At 40.2% G+C, this 18257-nt stretch overlaps 1 protein-coding gene across 2 annotated transcripts in view; it reads right to left on the bottom strand.

Annotated features, from left to right (window-relative positions):
• LOC143032897 (mitochondrial glutathione transporter SLC25A40-like) overlaps window positions 1-18257 on the bottom strand; it is a 44673-nt gene that overhangs the window by 18418 nt on the left and 7998 nt on the right. For both annotated transcript variants that reach the window (XM_076198126.1, XM_076198127.1), the window contains exons 3-5: window positions 12847-13126; window positions 478-576; window positions 262-359 (exon numbers count right to left, since the gene is read on the bottom strand). In XM_076198126.1, the coding sequence (XP_076054241.1) occupies window positions 262-359; window positions 478-576; window positions 12847-13126 (477 nt within the window). The remainder of the gene's footprint in view (window positions 1-261; window positions 360-477; window positions 577-12846; window positions 13127-18257) is intronic.

Here is an 18257-nt window from a genome sequence, read left to right as displayed (position 1 = left end):
ACAACCTCACTGGCCGGTCTACAATAACTGTATCTCCCTTAAGACAGCTGTTGAATGTTGAGGGTAAGGAGGGATTAACTGTGGGAGTGGGAGGCGCTAACAAAATTACAGTGATGGGAGAGGAAAATGGAAGATATTTGAGAAAACATGAGGACCAGGGAGCTTTAAAAATTATGAGAGCTGGTAAGGCACCTCAAAATATGACATGAATCCCTTTATAAAGACAATGTCAAAGTTGGGCAAATAAACTATCATACTTACACCCCCAGACACTGCTCCTGCACACATACTGAAGGCAAATACAGGCTCCTCTTGATTGAAGCCCCTCTTCAGGTTCTCATAAAACAACCAATAAATTGCTGCAACATACAGTATGAAGTAAGAACATATACAACATTGATGACTTAGTTTAGTCAAAAGCTATGAAAGCATCATATATGTATTTATCACAAATAATTTTTTAAAATTGAACATTACCGGAAAATGGAACGTCTCTCAAAATTGTTGGCACCCACCCTCTCCAAAGACTTGTCACACCTCCCTGTTGTAACTGTAGATGTAGGACTTGTGCCAATTCTATAAAAACAGGAATACATATGTCAGTAAGGTATATGAGCTGATTATAAAAGAACAATTTAGGATCCAAAACCATACAGTACCCATTGAAGAATACACATGACCCAACACAGTTTATCCTATTGTACGACAAAAAGGACTAAACAGACTATAACTACAACATACATACACTCAGAACCATTGAATAAATGCAAAAGGATGAATACATGACAGTTGAAAGCCTTTGCTTCATTTTCACTTATTGCCAATTCAAAGAACAAGGGATGATGGGTGTGGTCCTGTGTGATGAACATTTGATCCTTATCATCACCAAGTATCATATTAACAACAACAATGTTATTCTTCACTGCTACCATAACTCCACCTCCCCTTTTTTTCTTTTCTAACTCTTCTCAAATGTCTACATTCACCATTTCCCAATCAGACACAAACATTATGTAGAACTATTGAAGAGAGATGGTGAGGTAGCAAGGTAAAAAGATTGAGCTGAGGAAGCATCGTTTACTTCACCACCTTAACATTGCTAAGTAACTTAGTTCCAATTAGGCACATACCTAGTTCATATGTCTTCCAATTATTGATGATTTCTGACCTGGGTGATATTTTCATCTACATTAGAATGTACTAATTTTAGTACCTTTACACTGTTTCCTGTTCTGACCTTTTCTCTTTTTTCTTCCAATCTAGGGTGTTGACCGTATGAGTTTCATGTAGCCAGTATTTTAGGGATCTAGTGATTCCAATTAATCAATCCATTGTCCCTTGTCTCTCTTGTAGAAGATCTGTGGCCTTCAGAAAACCAGTAGCAGACTCTAGTCCACATCATAAATTACTTAGAGAAGAGATATTGTGTTGTTGTCCGAGTACTGTTAATGGCATAGTAGTATGAGGTGTTCTATATCTTCTGTGAGTTGGTTTCATCTAGAACATTTTGAATTTGTAGCCAGGTCTATTCTGTTGGCGACACCCAAACAGGCAAGAATCATGCAGCAACCTTTTATAACATACCAATATCCAGGAGGTGCCAAGATAGGAGGGAGGAAGGAGGGTGGAGGGGAGTGGAATGTATGGGAAATGAAATGGGTGGGAGTGATTTCTATGCCTTTTTCTTTCTGGCTACCCCCCCGTGTAAGGGGTGTATGTATGTATGTATTTACCTAGTTGTATTTACCTAGTTGTATTTTGCGGGAAGGGGAGCTATGCTCGTGTTGTCCCGCCTTTGTATCTTGCAGTGTCTAGTTTGTTTTTAAACTCATGAATGGTTTTTGCGCATACTATTTCATTGTCCAGTTTGTTCCAAGTGTCCAAAACTCTATGAGGAAAACTGTTTTTCTTCAGTTCTCTTCTATAGCTATGTTTTTTTATTTTCTTTCCATGTCCTCTTGTGTTTCTTTTGTCCCAGTTAAGTAAGTTCTCACTATCGAGTACCTCTGTGCCTTTCATGATTCTGTAGATGGTCAATAGGTCACCTCTCTCTCTTCTTTGCTCCAGTGTCGGTAACTCCAGTTTAGCCAATCTCTCTTCGTATGATAGGTTTGCAAGTGCAGGTGCCATTTTTGTAGCTGCTCTTTGGATTCTTTCTATTTTCTTTATATTCTTTTTGGTACTGGGGGACCACAATGTCGCTGCATACTCTAATCTAGGCCTTATCAATGTAACCAATATTTTTTTCATCATGTCTTCGTCCAAGTATGTAAACGCCACTTTTATTGATCTTAGCAAGTTGTAAGTCTCCCCGACAATTTTGTTAATCTGTATATCATAGGACAAGTCGTTCGTGATAATTACTCCCAAATCTTTTTCGGATCCTACTTTCTTTACTTCTTTGGTTCCAATTGTATATTTTCCTGATATTCTGTTTTTGCTTTTTCCAAACTCCATTATGCTACACTTCTTCGTATTAAAGTCCACTTCCCATTTCTGACTCCAGTTCCATACCCTATTTAGGTCTTCTTGCAGTGCTTCACAGTCCTCATCAGTTTCTATTTTCCTTAGCAGTTTGGCGTCATCGGCAAAGAAGCTCATGTAGCAGTTCACGTCTTCATCCATGTCATTCATATAGATAGCAAACATTATTGGTGCCAGCACAGATCCTTGCGGTACTCCACTGATCACCTCTTTCCAGTCTGAATATTTTTCTCTGAGCACTACTCTCATCTTTCTACCAGTCAGAAAGTCCTCTATCCATTTTAGTAGGTTTCCCTGTATTCCTCCTATGTGTTCCAGTTTTTTTTAGTAGTTTTCTGTGTGGTACTTTGTCAAAGGCTTTTTGCAAGTCTAGGAATGCACAATCAGCCCATCCATTTCTTTCTTGCACTATGTCTATTAGTCTTGAGTAAAAGCATATTAAGTATGTATGTATGTATGTATGTACCAATTTCCATTCTAAAAAGAATGCACAAACTATTAACTTCTACAAGCCCTCTTTAAATCTCTCCTATACCACCTCTTCCATGCAGAACTATCAAGAAAGATGGAAGTGATTGTTATTAGTGACAAAATACAATATTCTATTATGTTACCATTTCTTCAGTTTCTGATCTACATCTCTCCAGAACAACTTTTGTTTCTCTTGTTCTGATTTCTGACTTTTCCTATTTACACATACATGTGTGTGTGTGTGTGTGTGTGTGTGTGTATTTACCTAGTTGTATTTACCTAGTTGTATTTTACGGGAAGGGGAGCTATGCTCGTGGGGCCCCGTCTTCATATCTCATTTTATCTAAACTATTTTTAAATTCATGTATTGTTTTTGCACACACCACTTTCTCATCTAACTTGTTCCAACTGTCTATTACTCTGTGAGGAAAGCTGTTCTTTTTCAAATCTCTTCTATAGCTGTCTTTTTTTATTTTCTTTCCGTGTCCTCTAGTATTTCTTTCATCCCATTTTAAAAGATTCTCTCTGTCAGTAATTTCTATGCCTTTCATGATTCTGTAAATAGCTATCAAATCTCCTCTCTCTCTTCTTTGCTCTAGTGTCTGTAGTTCAAGTTTTTCTAGTCTCTCTTCATATGATAGTTTTGAGAGTGTTGGTGCCAATTTTGTCATTGCTCTTTGTATTCTTTCAAGTTTTTTTATACATTTTTTTGTACTTGGTGACCATATCGTTGCTGCATATTCCAATCTTGGTCTTATCAGGGTGATTAGGATTTTCTTCACCATTTCTTCATCCAGGTATGTAAATGCAACTTTGATTGTTCTTATTAGATTATAAGTCTCTCCAAAAATCTTATTTATATGTTTCTCAGGTGACATATTATTCATAACAATGACTCCCAGGTCCTTCTCATTTTCTACTTTTTTTATTCCTTCTTCTCCCAATTTATATGCTCCTGTTATTCTGTTTTTGCTTTTTCCAAATTCCATTATACTACACTTTTTTGTATTGAACTCCATCTCCCATTTCCTACTCCATTCTTGTACTTTATTTAGATCTCTCTGTAGTGATTCACAATCTTCTTCAGTTTTCACTCTTTTCAGTAGTTTTGCATCATCTGCAAAGAAGCTCATATAGCTTTCTATTCCTTCATCCATATCATTAATATATATAGCAAACATTATTGGGGCCAGAACTGTTCCCTGCAGCACACCGCTTATTACTTCATCCCATTTTGAGTGTTGGTTTCTTATCACTACTTTCATTTTTCTTTCTTGCAAAAAGTCCTCCATCCAATTTAGTAGTTTGCCCTGTATTCCTCCTTCAGTTTCTAATTTCTTAAGCAACTTCTTATGTGGTACTTTGTCAAAAGCTTTCTTTAGATCTAAAAATGCACAGTCCGCCCATCCATCTCTTTCCTGTATTATATCTATTAGCCTTGAATAGAAACATATTAAATTGGTGACGCATGATCGTCCTTGTCTGAATCCAAATTGCCTTGGATTTAACACTTTGTTTTTTTCTAAATATTTTACCCATCTACTTTTGATAATTCTTTCACAAATTTTTGCTATTGTACTTGTTAGAGAGACTGGTCTATAGTTGGTAGGTTCTTCTTTATTTCCTCCTTTGTATATAGGTACTATATTTGCTTTTTTCCAATCTTCTGGAACTTTTCCTTCTTTCAAGGAACTATTTAGTATGCTATGTATTTTGTCTGCCAGTTCATTCCTGCATTCTTTTAGTATCCAGTTTGCTATTTCATCTGGTCCATGCAATTTTCTGACATCAAGATTACTCAAGTGTGTTAATATTTCATTCTTTGTTACTTCTATTTCTTCCATAGGGGGGACTTTCTCTTTCCATTCGTTCTCTTCAGGTTGTATGTTCTCCCTTGTAAACACTGATTTAAAATGTTTGTTCATAATTTCCGCCATTTCCATTTCCTCAGTGTATTCAACTCTCTCCTGTCTTAATTTCTCCAAGTCTTGTTTGTTTTTCAGTTTATTGTTTACAAATCTGTAGAATAGTTTCGGTTGATCTTTACACTTTTCTATGATATCTTTTTCATATTTTCTCTTTTCTTCTCTGCACATTTGTACATATTCATTTCTATAGCAGGTATATATTTTCAATTTTTCAGGTCTTCTGTCTTTTTTCCATCTGGTCCAGGCTTTGTCTCTTTTGTCTTTTAACTCCCTACAGCTTTTGTTGTACCAGCATTTTACATATTCTTTTTCTTGTTTTTGTCTTGGGACATACTTTTCCACTCCTTTTTTGTAAATTTTTGTCAAAATATTCCATTTCTCTTCTACTGTTGTTTCTTTTTTGTATATTTCTTCCCAGTTTTCCTTTTGAAAGAATTCTCTTATTTTATCAAAGTTTGTTTTTTCATACATCATTCTTCCTTTTCTGTATTGTTCATTTCTTTTCATATATTTTTCTTCATTAAGTTCCAGTTCAATCAATATGTGGTCACTTTTACCTATTGGTGTTTTATATTCAATTTTGTCCACTATTCTAGGTTCGGATGTAATCACTAGGTCTAGTTTCGATGGCTCTTCTTCATTTCTATACCTAGTGTTCTCCTGTATCCATTGTGTCATTGTATGGTCAGTAACCATCTCGAATAGAGCGTTTCCCCATGAGCCGTCTCCACCCTTTACTGTCATTTCTTCCCGGCAGATTTCTTTGCAATTAAAGTCGCCCATCATAACTATTTTTCCTCCCTCTTCCATTATCTTGTTTAATGTTATCTTTGTGTCCTCTAACATACTTTTATGTTCACTCTCTTCCCATGAGGCTGTTTTTGGGGGCACATAATTTATCACAAACTTTCTGTTCTTCTTATCTCTGTCTTCTACTTCCATCATTATCATTTCTACTGTATTCTTTCCATATGTGACACCCTTCACGTTTATATCCTTCTTAGTCAGGAACATAACTCCACCCCCTTCCTTTTTCACTCTGTTTCTAATCCAATAATTATATGCATCATGTCCTACACTGTTGGGTGGTAGTGGACCTTTTAATTTTGTTTCTACAATTCCCATTATGTCTGGTTCTTTTTCTTTCAAATGATCATTCAGTTCATTCAATCCTGTTATTAATCCATCTATATTTGTGTAAGACACTCTTAGTTTTCTGCCACTTCCATTGTGTTCTCTGTTTCCCTTTTGTTTTTCTCTTGTATGTCGACTTTCTTTAGTTTCATATTCACTACTCTCCAATAGAATCTCTCTTTTTCTGACTCCGTTCTTATCTCGTTTTTTTCCTTTGCTTCAAGTCTTTTCTGTTTTTCTTCCTCTCTTTCCTCTTTATTCATTTCCCTTTTTATCCATACCTTTTTATATTGTTCACTTGTTGCTAGTTTCCCTGTTTTGGATAAGATATTCTCAGCCGTAGTTTGTGACCTGAATTTAATCTTGATTGGTCTGGTCTTGTCTGTACTATATTTCTCTAGCCTGAATTTCTCTTCGATTTGTTTCATTATTTCTGGTTCATCTTCCTGAACTAATTCCAGTAAATTTCTTACTTTTTCATTTTCCTCTTTGATTCTTGTGGTTCTATCTGGGTTATGTTTCTCTTCCATTCCTAATATAATTTTACATTTCTTTTTGTCTGCTAAGTCTCTTACTATATTCTCCTTCTGTCTCATCACTTTAATAACTGAGTTTTCAGTTTGTTCATTCATTTGTTGTCTGATTATGTCAGTGAATGCAACCTTACTATTTTCATGAATTTTTTTCCAACCCTCCTTGTTCTCCTTATTATTCTCCTTTAACCCCTTCCATACGGTGCCCCACACGTAGGCGTCATGGGGAGCGAGTGTATTCGCGAGGCTGCCATATCGGCGTCTTGATTATATTTATTGTAGTCACGGGTGAAGAGAGAACGATCGATATAAGCGGTGACTATATTTTATGATGCGAGTATTATTATGACATGTCGTATGGCTGGCATTGGCTGCTGCCACCGAGATCTAAGTCCATGACGCCTACGTGTGCGGCACCGTATGGAAGGGGTTAAGACTTTATTCTCATCTTTTACTTCTTTTAACTGTTGTTTTAATTCTTCAATTTCCTTAGTTAAGTTTTTGTTCGCCCTCTCTAGTTCTTCCAATTTTTCAACTCTTCGTATAATACTGTCAACATTACCGAACCTACGCTCCAAGTCCTCGATCATCTTATCGACCTTCTCTTCTAGTCTTGTCAGTCGGGGGGGGTTTGTGTCCCCCCCACCCTCTTTAAATCCCTGGAAAATATTCTCATCACTTTCTACTGTATTGCTCTTGTCTATACTTCTAATCTTTACATTTTTATTAGACATTTCGTCATCATCGGGAGGCCTTTTGTTTACCTTTCGCCTGTCTGCCTGGGCCAAGTCTACTCCTTCCTCATTTCCTTCCATTTCCCTCAGTAATCCCTCCCCCTTTCCTCTTTCCCTACTTTCCTACTATTCCACGAGCAATTTCCCCCCCACCCTGTAAATACAATAGGCACTTCTCTTTGTGTTGGGATCCACAAACTTCAATTCTCTTCAGAACGTCTTCTAAGCCATCCATTCGTTGAAGTAAGTAAGTGTGTGTGTGTGTATTCACTTGGTCTTTTGGATCACGTGTTCGACTCGTGATCGACAGCTTTCCCTCCTGGAAGAGAGCTCAGAGCTCGTAGGTCCGATCTATGGGTAATGCTATGACCTTTCACACACACCCCCCCCCCAACTCCCCGCCCACGAGAGTCAGAGTAACGACCTGAAGCGCAGCTGTACCGAAATTAATTTTGGCCCTGGGCAGGATTCAAACCAAGCACTACGCGCACCACCATGCTAGTAGTTCATCGTTCTACCAACTGTGTGTGTGTGTGTGTGTGTGTGTGTGTGTGTGTGCATCCCAGTACAAAAACATTGTGATCATGGGAGATTTTAATTATAGAAACATTGACTGGGAAACTTTAATAGGAGATCAGGAAACAAAGAAATTCCTAGATGTGATGCAGGACAATTTCCTAAAACAAGTGATTACCAATGCTACGAGGGGAGAAAGTACTCTGGACCTAGTTTTAACTAATAATGAGCACCTAATGAGTAACGTAAAAGTGGGATATAGTCTAGGCTTTAACGATCATCAAGAAATAAGATTTAATATTATTTGGGAAGAATTGAAAAGTACGAATAATGTCCAAGTACCAGACTTCCGGAGAGCAAACTTTGACAATATAAAAATATATTGGTTACAAAAGAAGACGGGGGAGTCATATGAGACGTACAAAGAAAAGAAAAGAGAAGTAAAGCAAAAGGTAAAGGAGGCAAAGAGGAGAGCAGATGTGAAATAGGGTAGGAGTATGACAGAAAATTTTGAAAGTAATAAAAAGATGTTTTGGAAAGAAATTAAGAGAGGAAGAGGAGGCGAATCAAGTAGGGAAGAAAAGGTAAAAGGTACAGATGGAGAGATGATAATGGAAGAGATGGCAGTAAGGGGAAGATGGGCAGAATATTTTAGGGAGTTGCTAAATGTGAAGGAGGATAGGGAAGGAAAGATAGCTGCAGTGGGAAATGCGAAGAAAATGAGAGTGATGAGTGAGGAGAATGGAGGAGAAATAAGGAAGGATGAGGTGAAGGCAGTTGTAAAGATGATGAAAGCAGGTAAGGCACCTGGTCTGGATGGATGCCATGCAGAATGTCTGAAAAAGGGAGGTTCAGTGATGATGGACTGGTTGGTGAGGTTATTTAATGTTTGCTGGAGAGAGGGTAGAGTACCGGAGGACTGGAGAAGTGCCTGTATAGTTCCTCTTTACAAGGGAAAAGGGGACAAGTGTGAATGTAGTAGTTTCAGAGGGATTAGCCTGTTAAGTGTAGTAGGGAAGGCTTATGGGAGGATCTTGATTGAGAGGATTAGGAGAGGAACAGAGGGAGTAATTGGTGAGGAACAGTGTGGATTTAGGGCAGGTAGATGTTGTGTAGATCAGATCTTTGTGGTAAGACAGATATGTGAGAAAGCTATAGGAAAGGGGAAGGATGTTTTTTGGGCTTTTATGGATCTGGAAAAGGCTTATGTTAGGGTAGACAGAAAGGCACTGTGGGAGGTTATGCAGATTTATGGGATAGGAGGAAAGCTTTTGGGAGCTGTCAAGAGTTTTTATGAGAGTAGTAGAGTGTATGTATGTAGTAGAGCTTGTGTCAGGATTAGAAATGGAGAGAGTGAGTGGTTTGAAGTAAAGGTGGGACTTCGTCAAGGATGCGTTATGTCGCCCTGGCTGTTCAACTTATACATGGATGGGGTGGTGCGAGAGGTGAATGCTAGGGTAGTGGGTCAGGGATTGGAGATGGTTAAAGAAAATGGAGAAAAGTGGGAGGTGAGCCAGCTGTTGTTTGCGGACGACACTGCGCTTGTGGCAGGGTCAGAGGAGGGATTGAGGAAGCTGGTGGCAGAGTTTGGGAGAGTATGTGATAGAAGAAAGCTAAAGATAAATGTGGGTAAAAGTAAGGTGATGAGATGTACAAGGGGTGAAAGTGGCAGTAGACTGGAAGTGAACATTAAGGGAGAGCGACTGGAGGAAGTGGATAGTTTTAGATACTTGGGTGCAAGTGTAGCAGGAAGAGTGAAGGTGGAGGTAGAATGTAGATTGAGAGAAGCGAGTAAATGCCTTGGTGGATTAAAAAGTGTAATGAGGAATAGACATTTGGGAATGGATGCTAAGAGGAGACTGTATGAAGGAGTGATTGTGCCAACAGCACTGTATGGGGCAGAAACGTGGAACATAAGAGAAGAAGAGAGAAGGAGTTTGAATGTGTTTGAGATGAGATGTCTGAGAAGTATGGTGGGGGTTACTAGGCTGGATAGAGTGAGAAATGAGGAGGTGAGGAGGAGAACAGGGGTGAAAAAGGATTTGGGAGATAGGGTTGATGAAAGAATATTAGGATGGTTTGGACACATGGAAAGAATGAGTGAAGACTAGTAAAAGAGGTATGGAAGGCAGATGTGGAGGGAGTGAACATGAGGGGACGTCCTAGGATGAGGTGGATGGATGGGGTGAAGGGGGCTTTGGGGAAGAGAGGAATGTCTGTTGAGGAAGGAAGGGAGAGGACGGAAGACAGAGGTGAGTGGAGAATGGTTGTATATGGATGATGTTGTGATTGCATGAGGAGGAGTAGTATGTGTAAGTAACTTTTGACGCAGCCCGAAGGGATTTCTCCCCGTCCTCTCCTTATATGCAAGGGGGGTCGCCGATTAAATGAAGCGGCCTTGCTGTGGATGTGCTGTGTCTTGCGACACTGCTTCTGACCCACTACCCTGGGTCAGAAGCAGTGTCGCAAGACACAGCACATCCGCAGCAAGGCCACTTCATAAATTCAGCGACCCCTACTCTCCGTCCCCTCATGCAGAAAACGAAAAGCCGGGGAGAAATCCCTTCAGGCTGCGTCAAATTTATTCTCATACATACTTCCTCACACTTATCTCCCAACCACTCCTCCTCATGCATCACAGCATCATCCATACACAACCCTTCTCCATTCACCCTTATCTTCCATCCTTCCTCCACAGACATTCCTCTCTTTTGTAATGCCCCTTTCACCCCATCCATCTATCTCATCCTAGGATGCCCCCTCATATTCACTCCTTCCACCTCTGCCTTCCACACTTCTTTTACTAGTCTTTCTTCACTCATTCTTTCCATGTGTCCAAACCATCCTAATACTCTTTCATCAACCTTATCTCCCAACTCCCTTTCCACCCCTGTTCTCCTCCTCACCTCCTCATTTCTCACTCTATCTAGCCTAGTAACCCCCATCATACTTCTCAGACATTTCATCTCAAACACATTCAAACTCCTTCTCTCTTACATTCCATGTTTCTGCCCCGTACATTGCTGTTGGCACAATCACTCCTTCATATAACCTCCTCTTAGCATCCATTCCCAGATGTCTATTTCTCATTACACTTTTTAATCCACCAAGGCATTTACTCGCTTCTCTCAATCTACATTCCTGCCACATTTGCACCCAAGTATCTAAAACTATCCACTTCCTCCAGTCTTTCACCCTTTATGCTCACTTCAAGCCTGCTGTCACTCTCTCCCCTTGTACATCTCATCACCTTACTTTTGCCCACATTTATCTTCAGCTTCCTTCTTTCACACACCTTCTCAAACTCTGTCACTAACTTCCAGGGTAGGCGAAAAAAGGAAATGAATATTCTGAGAAATGGTACAGGACGGTAATATGGGGTTGGGGGTCAGCATAACGGAGGGGCAGTCGCAGTCTAATAAGTGTCATCATTTCTCTATGAACAGAGTCTTCCTCTATCACAGACAAAATGTGTGGCTCTGGTCTGTAGGGGTGCCCCATATAGACCCTAAAGTATCAACTGTATGTTACTTGCCACAATAACATGCAGCCAACACCCCTGACAGGGTAATGTTGCAGGGTAGACAGGAAGGCACTGTGTGAGGTATTGCAGATATATGGGATAGGAGAAATTTTTTTAAGAGCAGTCAAGAGTTTTTACATGAGCAGTGGAACTTGTGTTAGAATCAGAAATGGAGAGAATGAGTGGTTTGAGGTAAAGGTGAGACTTCATGAGGTATGTGTTATGTTGCCTTGGCTATTCAATTTATACATGGATGGGGTGGTGCAAGAGGTAAATGCAAGGGTAATGGGTCGGAGATTAGAGATGGTTAAAGAAAATGGAGAAAAGTGGGAGATAAGCCATTTGTCATTTGCTGATGATACTGCACTTGTGGCAGGATCAGAGGAGGGATTGAGGAAGTTAGTGACAAAGTTTGGGAAGGTGTGCAAAAGAAGGTAGTTGAAAATAAATATGGGTAAAAGTGAGGTGATGAGATGTACAAAGGGAGAAAGTGGCAGCACACTGGAAGTGAGTATTAAGGGAGGCTGGAGGAAGTGGATAGTTTTGAATACTTGGATGCGAATGTGGCAGGAATGGAGGTAGAATATAGATTGAGAGAAGCAAGTAAATACCTTGGGGGATTAAAAGTGTATAGAGAAATAGACATTTAGGAATGGATACTAAGAGGAGATTGTATGAAGGAGTGATTGTGCCGACAGCACTGTATGGGGCAGAAACATGGAACATAAGAGAAAAGAGGAGTTTGAATGTGTTTGAGATGAGGTGCCTGAGAAGTAAGATAGGGTTTACTAGGCTGGATAGAATGAGCAACGAGGTGAGGAGGAGAACGGGGATAGAAAGGGAGTTGGGAGATAGGGTTGATGAAAGAATATTGGGATGGTTTGGACACATGGAAAGAATGAGAGAAGAAATATTATTAAAAGAGGTGTGGAAAGCAGAGGTAGAAGGAGTGAACATGAGGGGGTGACCAAGGATGAGATGGATGGATAGGGTGAATGGAGCATTGGGAAAGAAGGGAAAATCTGTTGAGGATGGGAGAAGACCGAAGAAAGGAGTGAATGGAGAGTGGTTGTGTATAGATGATGCTGTGATGCATGAAAAGGAGTGGATGGGGGATGGGGGTGAGGGAGTATGTGTGAAAAATAAATTGACACAGCCCAAAGGGATTTCTCCCAGCCTCTTCCATCTCTGCATGAGGGGATGGAGTGAGGGGTCGCTGATTTAATGAAGTGGCCTCGTTGTGGATCTGCTGTGTCTTGTGACACTGCTTCTGACCCAGGACAATGGGCAAGATGCAGGGATGACCCGTCCAAGATAAGAGGGAGGGAGGGGATGGGTAAAAGTGGAGTGTGTGGGGATGGAATGAGCAGGAGAGGATTTTATGCCTTTGTTTTTTGGCTACCTCCCTTGTAAGAGGGAAAAAGCTTTTGGTATACGTATGTACTTATATGTGCTTACAAATGTCTTAAGTTGAGGAGATCTTGCAAAGAAACAATATATAAGGAAGAAACCTTTCTGCTTACCTCTATAAGTAACACTAGTGGATTGCATCTTGGTTCTGATGAGTTCAAATGGTGATACAAGCGTAACAGCCCATATTCTTGCAAGAGCCCCAGCTAATCCCCCTAACCACATTGGTGGATGTTCACCCCGTTGCAAGTATTGCTTCTGCATCCTCTGGCGCAGCTGCTCATAGGAAGTAAAGTAGATGACCGTGTTTGGAAGAGACACAATAAGTGTTGGTGGAAGCCCTGACCATAATGTTCTAGGACCTTCAAGTTTTGAAATTTTTACAAAGGCATCCTGAAAACAGAAAAAGAAATGAAATTATACAGTGTATATTGTTTTTTCTTTTTAATATAAGCAGATATCTATTTTGTATAATATCTCAACCAACATGCATCAAATGGTTTGCAAATCTAATTTTTGATAATGTTCTGAAGTGAAATGGTAATGAAGATCCATGCCTTCAAGAAGCAACACTGAAACAATGAAAGGAGGCTGGACCTTCAATGGCTCACTGATACTATGACAAAGAACACCCAACCAGTGCCCAGTCTGGATCACAAATTTACAACCTTTAACTCTTCCAAGAGGTGCAACCCAAAAGATCTGGTATGTGGTCTCCAGAACAAGAACAACACTCACTCTTTCACGAACTAATTTACCTCCATCTGATACTCAGTAATTTTCTCAGTTAATAAGAGTAGCACACTAGCACCTGCCATATATCTTCTACAAGTTGACAACAATGAAACAAACCCAGGCTCTCATACATGCCCTAAATGCACACAATCCATTACATGGAAGACACAATATGTCTGTAATATTGGCATGGGGGCACTGAGAGAAGGTTCACCCAGGGTGTCAAAGTTGCCAGTTCTGCCACTGTGTTTATGTTGGGGGTGTTTTTGGCTGAGGGTTTAGCTGTGTGCAGCTGTCAGGCCCATGCACTGTGTATTGTTTAGTGTAATATTTTAATTGGAGCCATGATTGGCAGCTGCTTCACTGAAGAGATGTGTTTTGCACATTCACCTTGGTCTTTCACCTTGGTCTTTGGATCACGTGTTGGGCTCATGATTAACAGCTGTTTCCCTCCCAGAAGAGAGCTCAGAGCTCGTATGACCAATCTATGGGTAATGCTATGACCTTACACACACCCCCAACTCCCCGTCCACGAGAATCGGAGTAACCACTCGAAGCGCAGCGTTACTGAAATAATTTCAGCCCTGGGCAGGATTCGAACCAGGTACCACTGGCACCACCGTACTGGCAGTCTAGTACTCTACCAAGACTGCCAGTACGGTGGTGCCGGTGGTACCTGGTTCGAATCCTGCCCAGGGCTGAAATAATTTCAGTATCGCTGCACTTCGAGTCGTTACTCCGAGACAAAAGTGGAAGAGAAATGGGATATCTTGATGGATAATTACAATGAAGGGGTAAATAGACATGTACATTAAATGCTGGTTCAACAAAAGATGCAGTGAGGCAAAAGACAGAAGGGACAGAGCTTGGAAAAGGTGGAGAAAAGATTTAAAAAAAAAAAAAAAAAAAAAAAAAAATGGAAAATGGCAAGTGTATATAAACTATAGAAATGAGTATGTTAAAGTGAGAAGAGAGGAAAAAAGGAACCATGAAAAGGATATTATAGATAAATGCAAAGAGGAACCAAAGCTATTCTATCGATATGTGAATGGGAAACTTAAAAACAAACAGGATATGGTGGAACTATACCAAGGGAATATAGAACACATAGAAGAATTAGAAATGGCCTAAGCCATGAATAATCACTTCAAATCTGTCTTCACTAGAGAGAAAACACAATATTGGGACGAAGGTAGTGAAAGGCGATCTCCCCCATGAGCGAGATAACAGTAACACAAAAAGAAATGTTGGAACACCTATCAAACCTTGACATCAGGAAATCACATGGCCCAGATGGAGTTGCAAATTGGATTCTAAAAGAATGCAAAGACGAATTAATGGACAAAATACACAACATAATAAGTTGCTCACTCAAAGAAGGAAAAATACCTAAAGACTGGAAAAATGCTAACATTGTACCAATATATAAAGGAGGAAACAAGGAAGAAAACACTAACTATAGGCCAGTCTCACTAACAAGCACTTTAGCCAAAATTTGTGAGAAAATCATCAAGAATTGATGGGTAAAACATCTGGAAGACAACATTATAATAAACCCAAGACAATTTGGGTTCAGACAAGGAAGATTATGTACCACAAACTTAATATGTTTCTACTCAAGATTAATAGACATAGTGCAAGAAAGGAATGGATGGGCTGATTGTGCCTTCCTGGACTTACAAAAAGCCTTTGACAAAGTACCACACCAAAAATTATTTAAGAAACTGGAACATATAGAATGGATACAAGGGAACCTACTAAAATGGATGGAGGACTTCCTGATTGGTAGAAAGATGAGAGTAGTGCTCAGAGAAAAATATTCAGGTTGGAAAGAGGTGATCAATGGAGTACCGCAAGGCTGTATTGGCTCCAGTGTTTGCTATTTATGTGAATGACATGGATGATGATGTGAAATGTTACATGAGCTTCTTTGCATATGATGTCAAACTGTTAAGGAAAGTAAATACTGAAAAGGATTGCGAATCACTGCAGGAAGACCTGAATAAGGTATGGAATTGGACTAAAAATTGGGAAGTGGACTTCAATATTAACAAGTGTAGCATAATGGAGTTTGGAAAAAAGCAAAAACAGAATATCAGGACAATATAAAATTGGAACCAAGGAGGTAAAGAAGGAGAGATCCGAAAAAGATTTGGGTGTATCTCAAATGACCTGTCCTATGACAAACATACATTCATACATACATATACCAAGGCTTTTTCCCCCTTACAAGGGAGGTAGCCAAACAGATAAACAAAATTGTCGGAGAATCCTACAACTTGCTAAGATCAATAAAAGTGGCATTTACATATTTGGACAAAGAAATTATTTAAAAAATATTGGTCACACTGATAAGGCCTAGACTAGAATATGTGGCAACATTGTGGTCACCCAGTACCAAAACGAATATAAAGAAAATAGAAAGAATCCAGAGAGCAGCAACAAAAATGGCACCTGCTGTTGCAAACTTTTCATATGAGGAGAGGTTGGCTTAACTGGAGTTACCGACTCTGGAGCAAAGAAGAGAGGTGACCTACTGACCATCTACAGAATCACGAAAGGCACATAAATACTCGATAGAGAGGACTTGTTAAACTGGGACAAGAGAAGCACATGAGGACATGGAAAGAAAATCAAAAACATAGCTACAGAAGAGATCTGAAGAAAAACAGTTTTCCACATAAAGTGGTGGACACTTGGAACAAACTGGACAATGAAATAGTGTGCACAAAAACCATTCATGAGTTTAAGAACAAACTAGACACTGCAAGAAACAAAGGCGGGACACCTTGAGCATAGCTCAGCTTCCCGCAAAATACAACTAGGTAAAACTACTCATTCTCACAATTTTTAACCCTAACAAGTTCTACTATATCTGCAATACCTCCCACAATGCCTTCCTGTCTACCACATCAAAGTCTTCTCTAAATGCATACAGGGCCTAAAAAATGTTCTTAGTTTTTGCAAAAAAAAAAAAAAACACAAATTCAAATGCGCGTGTATGTGTCTATACATATATACAATCGCCGCAAAAAAAATCTATACACTAAGGGCTTTTGGACAATAAAACTCAAAAGTACAACTAACATGTGCTTTATTTCCACTTAAGAGTTACATTTAGTATTTTGTCATGTTCCCCTTGTTCTTGAGTACCATCTGGATCCTTCTGGGCATTGAAGAGGTGAGTTTGGTGAAGTAGGCGCTGTCCATAGTGACCCAGATCTTCTTCAGCACCTCCTTCAGGTCTGGAATACTGGTGGGTCGCGATTTCTCCAGTTCGTTTTTCATCAGATTCCTGGCATTTTCTATTGGGTTCAAGTCTGGGGAATTGCCTGGCTACTCCATAACACTGATATTGTTGTCATTAAGGAACTTTATCACTTCCTTAGACCTATGGGGAGGGGCACCGTCATGCATGAAATGATCACACTCATGGATGTCCCAAAATTCGAGCATGTGATCCCTCAAAACATTGATATAATTGCTCCCTTTCATGGTCACATTCTTGGGGAGGAAATATAGTCCACCCCTGCCCTTGTTACCACTAAAGGCACCCCACACCATCACACTGTCTGGGTGTTTCACTGTTTTAACTGTGTACCGCGGGTTGAATCTGGACACATCACTGGGGCGACGAACGATCTTGGAGCTGCCCCTGATCAGCCTGAAGGTACTTTCATCACTGAACATCACCTTCTGCCACTGCTCTGATGTCCAGTCCTTGTATTTCTTACAGAAATCAATCCGTTTCTTATTCATGGCCTCTGTGAGCAGGGGCTTCTTGGCGGCACGTCGAGCTGGCATTTTGAGGTCCTGCAGCCGATGTTGGATCGTTCTTACAGCAACATTTTTAAGGAGAGCAGGATGTTTTTGCTTCAGACTAACAGCTGTTATACATGGATCTGACATCACTTCTCATTTTAGGATCTTGTCAGTGCGAGTAGATGTCTTCTTTGGGGCTCCAGAGCCTGGCTTTCTTGGTGGTACCATACCAGGAGGGTGTGTGGCGGCTGCTTTCTTCAGGCTGTAAATGACCATTCTTGTCACCTGCAGGTCTGCGGCAACACGTATCACAGACATTCCCTGCTCTAACAGAGCTAGGGCGCGGGCCTTTTCTTGCATTGAAAGCTTGGAACGACCCATTTTGATCACCAGAAGGAGAGTTAGAGGGCACCAAAGTCAGTGAAAAAGTGAACAAAAGGGCACTAAAGAGCAGCATGCATAGACTCCTCTCATCTAGCGCTGGCAGCGCACTGAAGCGTGATGTGTTGGCGAACACTGTAAAAAGGCGCGCTCTACACACCCACGTCATCAGTAACTCCGCCCACTTTTTATTATGGCGGGAAATCAAGTGAAATCTATTAATAAAATCCCGTGTATTGATTTTTTTGCGGAAAAAATGTATAGATTTTTTTGCGGCGACTGTATATACATATATATATATATATATTACATATACCAAAGGCTTTTTTTCCCCTTATAAGGAAGGTAACCAAAAAACAAAGGCATAAAAACCACTCCCACTGATTCCATCCCTAACACACTCCACTCCCCTCCACCCTCTTATCTTGGCACCTCCCGGATGATGGGTCATCTCTGCATCTTGTCCACTGTCCTGGGTCAGAAGCAGTGTCGCAAGACACAGCACATCCACAGCAAGGCCACTTCATTAAATCAGCGACCCTCCCTTTCCGTCCCCTCATGTAGAAAAGAAGACGGAGAGAAATCCCTTCGGGCTGCATCAAATTTTTCTCCCACATACTCCCTCACCACCCATCCCCCATCCATT

The sequence above is a fragment of the Oratosquilla oratoria genome, chromosome 14 (assembly GCF_046742065.1).
Source record: "Oratosquilla oratoria isolate Oo_2021 chromosome 14, ASM4674206v1, whole genome shotgun sequence".
Lineage (NCBI taxonomy): Eukaryota > Metazoa > Arthropoda > Malacostraca > Stomatopoda > Squillidae > Oratosquilla > Oratosquilla oratoria.
The sequence above is the reverse complement of the archived record's forward strand: the minus strand, read 5'-3'. Positions and strand labels throughout refer to the sequence as shown.